A 16,690-nucleotide genomic window follows, 5' to 3' on the forward strand; every position below is an offset into this window, starting at 1 on the left:
AATATTAGCTCACAAGTGACAGTGGGAAATACGCCCTTCCAAACATAGGACTTTCGAATTGCAAAGCAAGATGTTTTTCTCTGTGTGTCGCTGTCTCTGTCTCTGTCTCTGTCTCTGTCTCTGTCTCTGTCTCTGTCTCTGTCTCTGTCTCTGTCTCTGTCTCAGGCTCTGTCTCAGGCTCTGTCTCAGGCTCTGTCTCAGGCTCTTGTCTTATATTTTAGTTTTTGTTCTGGTCTTTGTTACCCATACTCTTGGGTGGAGCCCTCAACGGCAAGAGTCTGGGTACCCGATATCGAGAACAGCTCTTGTCTCTGTATATCAAGTCAAAAGTCGAAAAAGTTTCCTTCATCCCATCTTTCTATCCTCACTGGTACATGATCGTGAATATTGAATATTCTTTGGCAAAACTTGTGGCCGGATGCCAAATCACAGGGGAATCAGGCTCGGTTAGTTTTGTTTACGAAATAAACAAACCAACAAACAAGCAAACAAATAAATAAATAAACATTGACAAACATCAACAATACAATGTACTAATTCTTGATACATCGAAACGTTATTGTAATACTGATTTCTGATTACTATATTGTTGATATTTGTCAGTTTTTATTTATTTATCTAATTAATTATTTATTTATTTATTTATTTATTTATTTATTTATTTATTTATTTATTTGTTTGTTTGTTTGTTTGTTTGTTTGTTTGTTTGTTTGTTTTCGTAAACAAAACTAACTGAGCCTAAGTCCCCTGTGGCCAAATTAACAAACTTACCCTCTGTTTGATTAATACATACCTTCATATCCAGTAGTTCCACGCACAGTAACGTTGATGTACGCACTGTCATTCTTTTGGCAATGTGAGGTGATATTCTAAATTAAATGGACAGAACACAAGTCTTCATCTGTGAGCTTATGATATCACGGCTGTATATATGTTTTTTTTTGCTTTCTAAGTTTTCAATTTAATTTCATATGTATGAATGAATCAAACTTTATTAAATAACTCCATAGATAAAAACCCTGGGCAGAATCATTCTGAACAGAAACACATTTGTTTCCATAAGCTTGTGTTTTTAAACTCTGAATTTGTGACAAATTGCAGAAGGGTTGGACGCAATTTGTCACGGAAGTTGAACTTTGTAGCAGCTTTCTGAACTTTTATATGTATTAAAAAACGTACTGAACCCTGGTTTAAGTGGTGGTTATTTTGTTTATTCCATGTGGTGAATAATTTAATGCATAATTCACCTTTGTTGCGAGCATTTTTATATATCTATTTATTTATTTGTTTATTTATTTATTTATAAATTGGTGCGTAATTTCCAGATTTCTTACTTTAGGCCTATATTCGGCTCTTTCAAAAAAATAAAAGTTGGGCGCTGGCCAAAGTCGTGAATAAAGCACAGGTCACTGAACGAATCTCCCGGATCTACGAAAATCCACTGTAGTCACGAGTCTCATCTCACCTGAATCTAAAGCGATTCTCACCGACCACAGTCACTTGTGGGCTAATATTCTAATATTCTATTTAAGGATGGGCATAATACAAAATAATGACATTATTAGGTATTTACGAATATAAAAAAATAGTGTCTACGGTGTTTAACCGTGAATATAACACACAAGTTATGCAACCAAAGCCGGATCGAGGCGGCTAGGCCACAGGCACTTGTTTCCCGAGATATGTTCCTAAATACAAAAGATATCGACAATATTGAGATACTTGGCAAATAATGTATGAAATGGGTAAAATAACACGGGTTTCTAGGATCGCGTAAGTCCACGCACCACGACATGTTTTTTTAATATTCGTAAAATACCTAATAACGTAATTATTTTGCATTATAACCATCCTTGCACACAATATTACGCTCTCTGAAAGTGACTCTCCGTGTCACCGACGTGTTTTAAGGTCATACTTCACTTTGTTCCACAAGAATCGTAAACCAATCAAATCGCGTGTATTGTGTCACACTCGGTTGCGCAAGGACTGGTTGCAATTGCGAATGAATACATCGAATGATGTAGTCGATTGATATATCGAGAATACCGATGCTTTTTCGAAAACTTTTAGATGAAATATTATCCGTAATCTCAGATTAATAAAATAGTGAATTACCGTTGATAATGGAACAACTGTTCAATGATACAAGCACGATGAGAACTACTTTATTGCTGATGAAACAAGTTAATAGGTAGCTGTCATTCGTCCTCAGCTTACAGTGTAGGTCATCGTCAACTCACCCATTTATTGTCCCATTCAATAGAATTATACGGCTCTTTCGACAAGTAGGCTCGTATTCTGTGAAGTCTTCGCCACTGCGTCGAACTACACATGTGCATCAAGGAAGTGACTGATTGCGACAGTTGTATTCATTCATTGAAGGATTTACAATGGTCGTTCCATAGTCGTAACTTACCTGTCTGTGTCGAGTGTGTGTGATGCTGTGTTGATTTGCTGTTCACGCGAGTACTACTGATACTACTAGTACATCACGATCAATCGATCATCGTCTAGCCGGTGACAGAAACTGGCCGAGAAGAACAACAGTATGTCTGCATATAGCTGGCAGAATATGTTTGATTGGGTGTACGGTGGTGTGGATCCCAAGTTTGTGGGTAACGGTGGCCCGGAATGTGCGAACTTCATGAGTATCTACCAACGTATTATTGAAACTATCATTGTTACAACGATAACTGCACTAGAAGCTTACTATTCGTGGAAACACATAAAAATACCAGAAGTCCCAAGAACTGAACATATTGACCGATTAGGAAAGAGGATTTTATTAGTAGTTCTTTGCCTGACATTTGGTATCGAAATTGGTTTTAAATTCGCGACCAAGACAGTTATATATCTGTTGAACCCATGTCATCTTCTAACTGCAATTCAGGTAGGCGGTTTCATAACATGCAAACTTGTTCAGCAGCTGGCGTATTATAGAAGTGGCATAATGCCTTTGTACTACCAGGATACATATGAAATTCAAAAACAAAAACAAAACACCCGCATGTAATTATTTCTAGGTTCCGTGTGCTCAAAACCATTTGGCGTGGCGGCGTCACGACAAATCGACCTGCGTGTTCGCAGTAGCCACTTCCTTAGTGTAGTGACTCACGCCTACTAGTGCCGTACTCAGGTGATCGCAGTCGCGCGACTTTACCACGCGGCCTGAAGCGTGTCAATGTGTACACGACTTGTTTTTATGAAAGTCAGGGTGTACCCTGTGAACAATGGGGATACCGCTAAGCTTTGGAGAGGTGCCAATTTATGGGCAGTTATGTTCTATTTTAAACTACGTTAGACCATAGACCCACTCTATAGTATGGTTTGACTCACAAAAATAATGACTGTTTGGTTACAAGAGTTCACTATGCTAGAATAGTAGAAGTTAAATTGTAAACTCACTGTACCTTGGGGAAACAAATGAAAACAAATGATATGCTATGTATTTTATAATATGTGCAGTTTCCACTGCACACATAGCTGTGAATTAGGTTGCCTAATCCAGATACATTTTATTTTTGAAATTGATAATCGGATTAACTTCAATTTCTGATGGCCTTGCTTCAATTTTATCTTTCCAAATATTTATAAACACTTAAGTCTGGATGTCAATGTGGTATCCAATCATCTCTAATGTGATGAAGGATAGACTAGACTATAAAAACACTTGTGTAAGAGCCTTCAAAAATTTATTAATTATTTACTACAGACATACTTATCAATGATTTAGATTATGTACTTATTTACAGTATGTAGATATATGCAAATCATTTTAGTGTCTTGGCATGATATGTAGGTAAGACAGTATGTATTATCTGTAAACCAACTTTTTATCAACAGCCCATGAATGGTCCAATATTCAAATGACCTTATTTGTTCCAATGCCATTGTTTAAATGTAATACTGGTACAACAGCCTACTGTATCTAATCAACTAGAACTGTGGCATGACTTCATTGTCATTGCAGCTTGCCATAACTTTGTATAAGGCCAGTTTGTCCTGCTTGCAGAGAAGGAGTAAGTAGGGGCATGATTTTCACATTGTCCCTTCTATTAAAACTTCACTTTGTCTGCAACCAGGACTAAGGGCCTGCATGAGTGTAGTTACTGGAAAAACAAGCCTTGCTGTGGTGAAGTCAACAAACCAATATCTTCATTTTGCAATATCCTTTTATCTGTATCTTCACTGATCCATCTTCCTTGTTCCTACCTTTATGTAAGAGGTGCAGGTGATTTTTGAACTGCTTTCTGAGATGTTTTGGACAAATTTGAATTTCTTGTGTTAGAATATCTTTTGAAAGGATCTTTGACAAGCCTGTCATGTTTACCAATGTAGCTCCAGTGCTTCTTGGTAAAGTTTGGGAGAGATCTAGCAAAACTTATCAATTTTGTTCCATACCGTGTTCCATAATTGTTTATAGTAAAACAATGAGGAACTGAGGTAGCTTTTATCTTTTTTCAGACTTTAAAAAAATTGAAAATAGGAAATAAACCCCCAAAATGTTCTAAATGAATAGTACACACTGACCAGGGCTTGAAATTAACTTTTTCTTTGGTAGTCCTAGTGAGCTAACAATTTCAGAAAGTGGTAGCCCAAGGATGGTGACCAGTAGTCCTTTATTCCTGAACTGAAAACAGAGTTCCTCTATTGGAAATATGTGTGCTATTAGAAATAAAATACTTTCATGTCCTTTAAATCTTCCATCGTTACATTATCGCATAATCAATGGTAGCCTGACCAGGCTACCAGCTGGAAATTATGGTAGCCCAGTGACAAGAATTGGTAGTCTTTGGACACAGGGCTACTGTAATTTTGAGCCTTGAGATTTGTTTCATTGTCTATCCATGGTTTACTTAAAGAAAGTTTCATAAGAGTAAGCAATCCAGTACTAGACAATGCAATGACATAATCTGTGAATGTCATGTAGTGAATGTTATTTAGATTCTGAATAACATTCAAGTAAGTAGGGAAAAACAATGCTATTAGTTGGCACCGTTATCAAGACATATTGAAATCATGTAAACCAATCTGTTATTGAAAAAAGCAAGTTATGCATATAGCTTTAGAATTGTCTCATGTTATTGTAGCCATGCAAATATAGATATATCAGAGATTTGATTGGCAAATATTGTTTCTCCTGCCATCAGTTGTATGCTAATTTCCACTCATTGTTTGGCAAAGAGAGTGTTTGCCAAACCAACAGGATATGGCAGCTGCATAATAATAGTGAATGCTAAAATGTGTATTCACAAATGTTTTTACACATGTAGTTGATATTACTCTGCTAAATTGTGTGTGAAAGAGAGTCTCATTAATGGACAATATGTCAAGTGAGCCAAATAGTTGACCCAAAAACGATAAAAGAAAGAATAAGGTGCAATTTAATGTATTCTATAGTGTATACTCTTATGTTGAAACCCATTCTAAAATAGAGCATACCAGGTAGTGATTGCAATAGTCCAGAAACACTCTAAAATAGAGCATAGCAGGTAGTGATTGCAGTAGTCCAGATGAAAGCGTATTCATTTGCTTCTTGGTTCTTGTATTTTTTTTGCATTCTTCAGAGTGAAAAGTTAAATACAGTTTGGGTATTGCCATAAGCTATTTGTGTGTAACAAAAGAGGAAATATGGTACTCTCATATTTTAAAAATACAAATGCAGTAGAATGCATACGGACTGCAAATACAGAGTATATCTGTCAACAGTGTAATTAACATAAATAATCTTATGTAAAAGGCGTTCATTTGCAAACAATCCTGCTTGTACTCTGAGCTAGTTTTGTTCCAGACCCCCCATACTGACTTGCCACGTATCTTTAATACCAAATGCACTACATTGGTTTCCTAATCGTTACAGCAAGGCAGTTACTAGAGTTAGATACAGTGGTCTTGACAGATATGAAAACTATCAAATAGCCATATGTTGCATTGGTCACAAGGCATCAGTTGATATATGTTACACCCACTGACTCAGTCAGTACCATCACAACTACATGATTATATTTATAAATTGAGTTTTTTTTATTTTTGAGGGTATGTTTTACTGCATAAGGTACCTTTTATATATTCAAAGTATGGAAGCTTACCTAACTATCACATACATTTATTACTATTATTATTAGCTGAAGTCAAACCTGGTATTTTAGGTATATATTTTAAAAACAATGTCATCCGCGATGACAAAATATTGTTCTTGGTTGTGTTGTGTTTGGCAGATGAAAACACAATGAAAAATGAAAAGTTAGGGTCAGGTATCATTTGCATGCAACATTTGCATACATTGCATACCTTGTGCTATGATTTAGTCTTAGGACCCCAGGTAAACAAGTGGGGAAACAGATCGATATATACCTACTTACTGCTCTTGACAATTTCCAACTCGTAATACATTCTTGACAACATAGAATTCTAGATAGCCTCAGGTGGAACGGTAGTCTACGAACTGAATGAATTTCAAGCTAAATTGTGTGTAGGCTAGAATACATACAATGAAAAAAACTCACCTGGGAGGGGGATGTGATAGAGTACTAAACATTTAGGAGAGGATCTTCATTTACTTCGAGGATGTTTTCTAAATCTTATGACTTCAAGTGTTTCTCTAACACTTTTGTTCACAGAAAGTCTGTGGTGCTAAATTTAGAAAGAAACAAATTTCAACTACTTGAAGGAAATAGTGTCTTCTTTTTCAATAGAGTTGTAGATACTGTGGGACACTGTCTCCCGTTATCTGTGCTATTTTCAGTTAAAATGGTGATTGCCATAGCTCTGTGTGTGTGTGTGTGTGTGTGTGTGTGTGGTTGCATAGGTGTGTATGTCTGTGTAATTAAGTCTTCTTTTTTACTGCCTCAAACAGGAACAGCAACATGATTGTATGATTCTTGCAAACCATAGCTGTTATTTTTTCTGCGGCACTGCAAAATAATGTATATCTTATAAATATCTTGGACGGTGTCGTAAAAGAGGCTGTGATTTACGACAGCGATGGATTATGTTTGTAGGCATGATGTTTGCAGACAGCCCTTTAGACTGGACAGCATATGATCTTTTCATTTTATGTGAATAACGATATGACCAAATTGTATGTAAATGATGATGGACAATGAGGGTTACGTTTATCAGTTTGTGGCTGGTATTAGACCAAAAGCCATGTTGCGTTTGGATATATACATATATTTTTTAGGAGAAAATGTCTAAAATAGGGGAAAGGGGAAGAGACTTAATCTTTTGAATGTTCAGATGGGGATTGATTTGAAGACATTATACAATAGTATTAAAGTTGAATGAGATAAAAAAAAATTCCAGGTAAAAAGTCATGAATGAATGATGTTTGATCCAGACACCTACATGTAACAATCAAAATTTAGTTTTCACAAAGGTGATAGCACCGTATGATATAAGTATAATTGACAGCTCTGCTGCTTTTGTTCTTTTAGAGTGTGTTCATCCCTTTTGAATGTCAAGTAATCAAATTAAATGAATCAAATTTAGGTTAGCTTGTTGTGTAAGATAATTACATGTGTCCTTCAGTCACTTCTTCCCAGGATTTGAAAAGCATAATATAATGAAACCTTTTGTACAACAAGAACATTTGATATTTTCTAAAATTAGACCTGTCAATACGGTGATAATTCAAGAAGCACACTATAAGACACCTCACAGTCAGTCACTGTAAAAGTTGCTATTGGGATTTGGAAATACAAGACTGAATGGAATCAGAATGAGAGTGGTTAAACCATATTATTAGATTTACACCTATATCTTTTCATTTCAAGGATTCCTTGAAATGAAAAGAATTAAATAGAACATAGAATCTGATTTGAAAATAAACACCAACCTTACACAAAATATTCTTTAGCTATTCTGAAAGGGGTATGAACTAAATGTAGTTTTCAGTATTTGATGGCGATTATTTTATGTATATCTTAAATTAAAAAATAAACAAAACCGGCTACGACTTGTGTGAGGTACAGTGACCAAGTGACACCTAAGTTGTTGTCATCGTTACCTTGAAAATTGTTAATTGAACAGGGAAATGGGACATGATAATTGCCATTTCCATGATTGATGAGCCTGGCTGAGCAAACTATTTATAGCATAAAGCCATTTTATGGAAGGTAAATATAATGCATGTACTCTTTTGTTATGCTAATTTCACGTTGATCATGATTATTGTAAAACAGATCTGTTTGTACTTTTCTTATTTTTTATCACAATAATCAAATTCTTGCATATTTTAAGTTCCTGTTTTTAGATGAAACAATGCCCAAGTTACAGTAGTTGACAAGGGAACTATTTCTATGGCCCTCGCCAGGAATGTTCTTTCTGTTGCTTTCAAAGATTGTGTACATATTTTTGTTCTCTGGTGGAATAAATTTCAATTCAGTTCAAATAATAGGAAATATGCAATTTGTCGTAACATGCTTTGCATACATTTACAGGCATGGAGAATTCAATATAGTTTAAATTGATATTCAGAAATGAGTCAATTATTGGCTATATTATATATAAAACATTTTAAGAACTTGCATTGTTATGTTAATATTGCAAATTAAATTATCATTGTTATTATTTGTACATATGGTGCTATTGACAAGAGTTTGATGGAATTCATGAAATGTGCTTTGCCTAAAAGTATGCTTTGCCCAGGGCTTGAATTCAGTAGTAGTCCAGGACACATAGACTACTAAACATTGTATCTAGACTACCAAATTAGCAGTAGTCCAGGACTCATAGACTACTAAACATTGTATCTAGACTACCAAATTAGCAGTAGTCTAGTCCAGGACACATAGACTACCAAACATTGTATCTAGACTACTAAATTAGCAGTAGTCCAGGACACAGACTACTAAACATATCTAAACTACCGCATTTCTAATATGGTGGTCTGTTAATTAAGCCATTGGAAATTAATAGAAAATTGTAGCTGAAATAGTTCATGTGGTTAAATTTGAATATCAAGAATAGAAGTTAAATTCTACCCCAAATTACAGGCACTAGAAATTCAATCGATTCCTGATATTCAGAAGTGACCACCTCAAACTAATAGTTTGATGACCTTAAATGAGTTTAAAGAACTTGCATATATGAAATACTTTACAATGAATATTGCAGAAAAACAAAATAAAATGAATAATTTTAGATACCGCTATACATTACTTGGACACCATTCAAAGTATCAAATGACAAACTCCATGCTTAAGAGAAAGATAAAACAAACTAAAAGTATGTTGTATGCTTAAAATGAACCGTATGGGATTTCAAAAATATACATCTTTGGAAAATTGATAGCTAGGGTCAGAACCAAGTGGCATATAGTATGATACGGTCTTGGTTTGAAATGATACAAGTGTGTTGAGTGTGCAATATATGAGAATGCAACAAATGAGTGTTGAGTGTGTAATATATGAGAATGCAACAAACAAGTGTTGAGTGTGCAATACATCTATATGAGAATGTAACAAACGAGTGTTGAGTGTGCAATACATCTATATGAGAATGTAACAAACGAGTGTTGAGTGTGCAATACATCTATATGAGAATGTAACAAACAAGTGTTGAGTGTGCAATACATCTATATGAGAATGTAACAAACGAGTGTTGAGTGTGCAGTATATCTGAGAACCCAACAAATGAGTGTCGAGTGTGTAATAAACTAATATGAGAATGCAACAAACGAATGTTGGAGTGTGCAATATATGAAAATGCAACAAACAAGTATTAAGTGTATAATATACGAGAATGCTACAAATGAATGTTGAGTGTGCAATATACGAGAACGCAACAAATGAGTATTGAGTGTAATATATGAGAATGCAATAACCGAGTGTTGAGTGTGTAATATACGAAAATGCAACAAACGAGTGTTGAGTGTGCAAAATATATGAGAATGCAACAAATAAGTATTTCGGGAGGGACTTACGTATGTTTCAAATTATACACATAATATTATTCCATGCAGGAAAAGCTGTTGTGACACATGTATCGCTATGTAAACACTAAATGTTATGATTGTATGTATACATGTATGTATGTATGTAGGAAATAAGATGCATGTGGCAGCCTGTGTTTTGATATCGCAATATTCATCTTAAACAAGCAATCAAAGCACTATTTATCATGCTTGTAGATAATTGTAAGACCATTATTTTTCAGAAAACAGACATTGCTAAATAAATACAGCAACATGTTATCGTTTACATACAGTGATGTTGATATGATTGACTCTTTTGAAAACATACAAAGAAGTCTTCACTGAGAAAATAAACCAGTGAGAAGTCACAAACTTCTGTAGGGGTTATAATTCTAATTATTACTAGGTTCTGCTTTTTGTGGCCATTATCGTAACCCTTTCACCATGATTCCCACAATTGCGGGAACGCGCAATCGCTAAATGGAGTAACACATGTGATGTGGTACAAAGGAAGGCTTTCCAAGGTTGTCCATGTGGAAGAGAAGTATTGATATTTATGCCAAATATTATATTTTATAACTTCCTGTCTAGGTTAGCAATCAGCGGTAAATGTGTACAAAAATGGCTTGAATCTTTTGACTAGTTTCTAGTTTCGCACCTCAGCCAGCTTTTTCAAGAAGCTGGTAATCTTTGTAGATATCAATTAATTTGTGCTTGAAAAGGAATAAAATTCATACATGGTAAATATATCCAAGTGATATGATACTTCCCCTCAGCATCATCTCAATTCAACAGTATTAATTTCAATAGTTATGTTGTGCTATATCTATGAGGTCAGAACTCAGTAGTCAAATGTTAACTATTTGGGCTTGATTTGACACTATTATATATTACATTTTTGGGTTGTTCTGAAGTAGTGGACAGCCGTTCTCATTTATTCTATAGAATTTGTGAATGTTAACATAACTTTGTGTTGTGCAATCTGAGTAAAGTAGGAAGGAGAACTAGGGAGGAGGCGTTCACTCCTTGAACAATAATATTGAAAAACAAACAAAATGTGTGAAGGATCCGGCCATCCAGCCCTATTGTTACTTCAGATTTTAATCTGATAGGGTGTAGTGTAGACCTTCATACATAGCCTACAATGTAGATTGAAGAAATACAGATTTTCAAAATGACCATAAGATGATAAAATAACATTTACTATATATTAAACATTGCTTCATCGTCCACCAGATACAAACTAGAGTACAGATGTATTTAGTACTTGAGGTAAGTGTAGTAGCCTACGCAGAACTTCCAAACAAGTGTTAAATTCAAAATTGATAAAGTTGTAATTTTGTCCCTATTTTAAATTTTTTTCTCCAACACTTTAAAAAAAAAAGTGTTTGAAATATGTTTGACAGCATTCAGTTGAATGGAATGTTTCCCTTACTCACAAGAAACTTCAGCATTTTGTTCAAAATCCATGCAGAGGTCTTGGTAATGGTATTACTATAATTCATACATGTACATGTGTACCCTATACCTGTGGAATGCTGAAAGAATGACAGCACCTGTCTGATGTCGATCATCACCTCTCAAGTTACTTCCTGCAAAAAAAATTCTGCATGAAAATTAATGATCACCAGTTCACCCTTTGTATACTGAGATTCATATATTTCAAAATCCACATGTGAATATATATAGATGACATAAAATTGATACACAGACATGTATATGTATGTGGAAAGATTAGTAACAGAACATGATATAGCGTTGGCTTGTAAGCAAAAATGTAATACTTTTAAGCTGGTTTGTAAATACACCATTCCTTACAGTCAGTAACATTAGAAATTGCCAAAACTGTGTTATACACATGTACCCTTGGGGAAGGTGATACTCCAGTAGAAAGGTATTACTAGTATACCGTATGTGCCTCCCAAATGAATAACTTTTTCATATAAAAATATCCCTAAACATGGGTTGATATTTGCAGTGTCGCGAAAGAAATATCAGCAATGGTTTGCGAGAATGGGGAAAGGGGAACATAAAACTTTGGTGGGTCACCAGAAATTGTAAGGTGCATCTAATTGGCGTAATCTGTAATGAGCACTTTGTTTTCTACCGTAATCATGTTGGTGAACCCTGGACGAAAACCTGGAGAACTCTTGTAGATTTTACTGACACTACTAGTCTAAGGAGGATTATGATGATTTCAAAGCTGAGTAGGTATTCTAATCTCTTGCCATCTGCTAGCTTTTTAGTCAGAAAACTCAGAAAATAGATGTCAGGAATTAGCACTTTGCCATGTTTAGCTGAGGGTTACCACATGTTGCTTCAGGGCAAAGAATTCTTCCATCTGTTCTTAATGCTTGTATACAAAAATCCCTACATGTGAAGAAGTCAAAGATATAGTTATCTTTGCAATGGCAAGATTAAATAACACTGTACATTTGCGTCTATCGGAGAGTGTTACAAAACTCATGCATCAGTAAATTGAAAACATGTTGAAACACAAAAACTCATTTGTAAATTTCCCAAGGGGAAATATATATTTTATTATCATCAAGTGTGCTTCGTTTTGAATCCTGGGTGAGTTAGCAAGACTTTCAATAAATGAATTTGCAAGCCAACATTCATAATTTAAAAGGGAAATTGAGCTAAGAATGTAATGGACAGAACAATTACAGTGTAAATATTTTTTTATAGCCATAGAGTAAATATCTCATCATTGGTTTCTTTCAACAGGTTTTGTTGAATGCATAACAATTGTATTGTTTTACTCATGACATTAGTACTTACAAATTGATAATTTAGCCATGCAATTTCTATTAATTATGAAAAGGGCATATAATATACAGGACCAGTTTGGATTATGACTATCTGATAGTTTGTAAATTCTTACCTCCGTTCACCTCCCCATTCTCGATCTCTGTAATCAATGAAGGGTCTTTGCCTCCAATAGCTTGTGCTCTGTCAAGTTTTAACCCCCAAGTCTTTGCAAAATAAAAGTCCACTACATGATCTTATAGAAAAATGGAACCTATGATATAGTCATTAAAGGGGCATAAACTTTAGGTTTATGTGTGTGTGTGTGTGTGTGTGTGTGTGTGTGTGTGTGTGTGTGTGTGTGTGTGTGTGTGTGTGTGTGTGTGTGTGTGTGTGTGTGTGTGTGTGTGTGTGTGTGTGTGTGTGTGTGTGTGTGTGTGTGTGTGTGTGTGTGTGTGCGTGCGTGCGTGCGTGCGTGCGTGCGTGCATGCGTGCGTGCGCCCCTTCGGAAGGGGAGATGGGGGGGGGGTTATTTTTACTACATATATGTGCTTGTCACCATTCTGCATACTACAGAGCATATTTAACCACCACTTGTGAATTGGTAAAACATAATTTTTTTCATTAATATGTAAATTATTTTATGATATGATTTAATATATATCATAAAAGTTGAGGAAACACATGCTGTCAACTTATCTAGGAGATTAAAGACTTATAATGCCATTGAAGGCATGCATCAATGTTGATAATTAAGAATATTTTTAATAAGTTTTATGTAAGTTTATTTTACTCAGCTATAAATTATCATTGTGGCTCTTTAAATTTAAAAATATGTAGTATATGCTTATTGGTGTTTACTGCAGTCAGTACATGGAAGTGTATGTTTGATGCTGTAGTACTACTAGTAGCCAGGAAACTAGATGAATATTGTTATGGGGTATTTATAGGACAAGTAGTTATTTTTCTGAGAGAATGATTATTCTTAATACAGGAGCCATTTGTTATATATGTCAAACTTTGTGACACTGACAAATGTAAGTATTAGTAGAAACACAGACAAATACATGCACAAATAACTACTCCATGTAAGTGACAAATATGTATACTTCAGCCAAACTGCATACATTCAAAGTCCAACTTAATTGTAATAGTAGAAGTGATGCTGTCAATGGGTAGCTAGTCTTTGTACATTTTTGAAAACTGAATTCAAGGCCAAGATACAGGGTTTCTTAGGGTGTAACTTCCACTGACAAAGTTCTGAAGTCAGAGATAAGATATCAGGGGTGGTGACATTGCATTTCTCTGATAAGCAACTGTTGTACAAATACTACATAGTTACGTTATAACGAATTTCTTGACTGGTGAGGAATCACAGACTTTTTTGATTATACACCAAATAATGGGAAAGAAATACACTTCCATCAGGAATTTATTTAAAGACAGAAACTGAAAACTAAATATCCCACATGTTATCAAAGTGCTGACTATATAGTATAAATAAAGCAGAATACTCTAGACAGTAGACTGACTTATGTTTGTTTTGGTTATTCCCCAAGGAAATTAATTATAGCATGTATCCTTTGAAATTGCAAAATTGGTTCTATTAAAGTTTCAAACACAATGCATAATACTGTTTGAAGGAAATTGTGAATCGCCAAAGTAAATTTTTTCTGAAACATTGATGTTTGATGCAGTTTCAGTAGAAAGAACAAAACATAGACTTGTTCAAGTTGTTGTGTCAAAAAAAGGTACATGCAAATGTTAGCAGTTGTGCTGCAATGCTATACATTCTATTTTATCCATACTGTTATTTTCATATGACTGATTTTGACAGCTTGTACAAATTTTCTTTAAAAAGTTTTTGTCTGTCAAATATAGTGTGAACAGATTGTGACTGTTGTATTGTACCTATATAGATTAATTTGCAGCAAACAGGATTTTCTCTGTTGTAAGTGTCATTATAATATAATATCATGCCTCATCGCCATTTTCCATTAAAACCTTCCAAACATAGCTGTTCCAGATTTAGATTTTATAAATTGAAATAGCGGTGATTTGTAGCCTGACTGAGCACACAGTTCAGTCTCCTAATACTAGTCGGGACAAATAACCGTCTGAGGTAAAAAGTTGTATAGAGATCGTATACACAGTTTGTAGAATTGTACAGAATGTTAAAAAGGAAATCGTGTCCAGTACTTCATTCTCAGATTTATTCAATTCGTAGTCAGTATTCACTAGCCTAGTGAAGCACCAAATACTTGTATGCTTCTCATAGGAATTACTCCTGCATTCAATTTATTTGCCTGTCACTTGCATGCAGAGTAGTGATTTGTATGTAAATGGCCAGACTGTGCATATATTTGCATATCATTTGCATGCAAAGTAGCAATTTGTATGTATTTGGCAAGACTTGAATAATATTATTAACTATAGTAATAATTATATTAGTAATAACAGTCTGACTAGATTGTTAACGGTTCTTTGGACAAGCTTTGGCTGTTGGGACTAAAAATATGTATGACAGCTAACGATGGCAGCGTATGATTTGTGTACAAACAAATACTCCCTCCCTCTCCTTGAGGTTGACATCTAGATATCTGATGTGAGAATTTCCTAGTAAAGAATTCAGATAATTGGCCCTGACAGCTTGCATGTAAGACCGAGTTATAAGAAGCCATTTGAGACAAATGGAATACATGCTTTGAATAAATATAGTCAATACTTTGCCTTAGGACATGCCAAAGAGAATCATGATTTTTGAGAATGTGTCATTTGAGAAGAAATCTCTTGCCTTGTTATGTCTTCCTGTCTCCTTGCAAAGTGTTCCATCCAATTTCAGCTGGATTACCCCTTTGGCCAAATTTTTGGATTATTTTTCTAGTCTAAATAAGCATCACCCTTGTTTTCTCCAGGGTTTCTTCACTTTTACATGTTGAAGGGGAACAAAGGTGAGGCTATAGGGAAACAGTCACTAAACCTGCCTTGTGCCACCTCTCTAAAAACAGACCTATAAAAATTAGCTTATACTGGGATGGGGCATTATGGGAAGTAATTAAAGGAAGGAGCTTCACACCTTTTGAAATAATCACCTTAGGTTCAGCATTTGTTGGTACAGTAGGTCTCTTGAAAGTGTTAATAATTTTTATATTTCTATTCATGTATGTCAACATTTCAACCTTCAGGAGGTGACATATGAGTCTTAGATAAGTAGTGACCAGAGATGCCCAGAGGCAGATACTGCTGAGTTATAAAACTATCTTCTTTTTTTTTTGGAAAAATATGTGTAATCATACATGTAGTAACACATGTACTGTGATTTGGTACCTGCAATAGCTTTTACCTTATGCTAGACGGTCAAAATAGAACAAGAAGGTTGACTTATTCTCATGTGCGCATGTGCAGAAGTTATGGTGTTGAGCAAGAAATTGAATGTTTGTTATTTTTATGATGCGCCCAGGCATATTCTATTTCAGGTACTGAGGTAGTCTAAATCCTCGCCGTTCTCCACAATCGTGATTATAACATGTATTAACTGGACTAGTACTAGTAGTACCGAGAGAGAATTTGACTTAGAACAGCACACCTATTGCATCAACAGGTACATGTATACTAATAAAGCCTTTTGACAGAAATGAACTGAAAACCAATTTCTGTCTGTATCAGCTTGAATTATGTGTTAGTCTTACAGTTGACTAGTTCAAGTTGGTAACAATGTTATGGATCATTAGAATTGTGTTCGAAAATAGAACTTGTTTTTGCAGATGATAACATTGTTGTTAAATTCAACATGACATGTACTGTTTGCATGCAAGATATTGTATCTGTTAAAATAAACAAGACAGAGTCAATGGCAATCATTTGTTTTAAATGTCAGAGATTTGTACATCCTGGATCACTTGTAATGTAGACTAAGAGTAAGACTGAAGTGAATACAAAGTGCATTACAGGAAGCCTTGAAAGAGTGTCTTGCAATCAAACTTGAAATCAAGGTCAAAGGTCAACATAGTCTGAGTTCAT

General features: G+C 34.9%; 1 protein-coding gene across 1 annotated transcript in view; it reads left to right on the forward strand.

The window, feature by feature from the left end:
* Positions 1-2,237: 2,237 nt before the first annotated feature.
* Positions 2,238-16,690, forward strand: part of LOC144442352 (transmembrane protein 164-like) — a 39,077-nt gene continuing 24,624 nt past the window's right edge. The window contains exon 1 of the mRNA XM_078131670.1: positions 2,238-2,893. Within this exon, the coding sequence (XP_077987796.1) occupies positions 2,552-2,893 (342 nt within the window). The 5' untranslated portion in view covers positions 2,238-2,551. The remainder of the gene's footprint in view (positions 2,894-16,690) is intronic.

This window comes from Glandiceps talaboti, chromosome 11 (genome assembly GCF_964340395.1).
Source record: "Glandiceps talaboti chromosome 11, keGlaTala1.1, whole genome shotgun sequence".
NCBI classification, from domain to species: domain Eukaryota; kingdom Metazoa; phylum Hemichordata; class Enteropneusta; family Spengelidae; genus Glandiceps; species Glandiceps talaboti.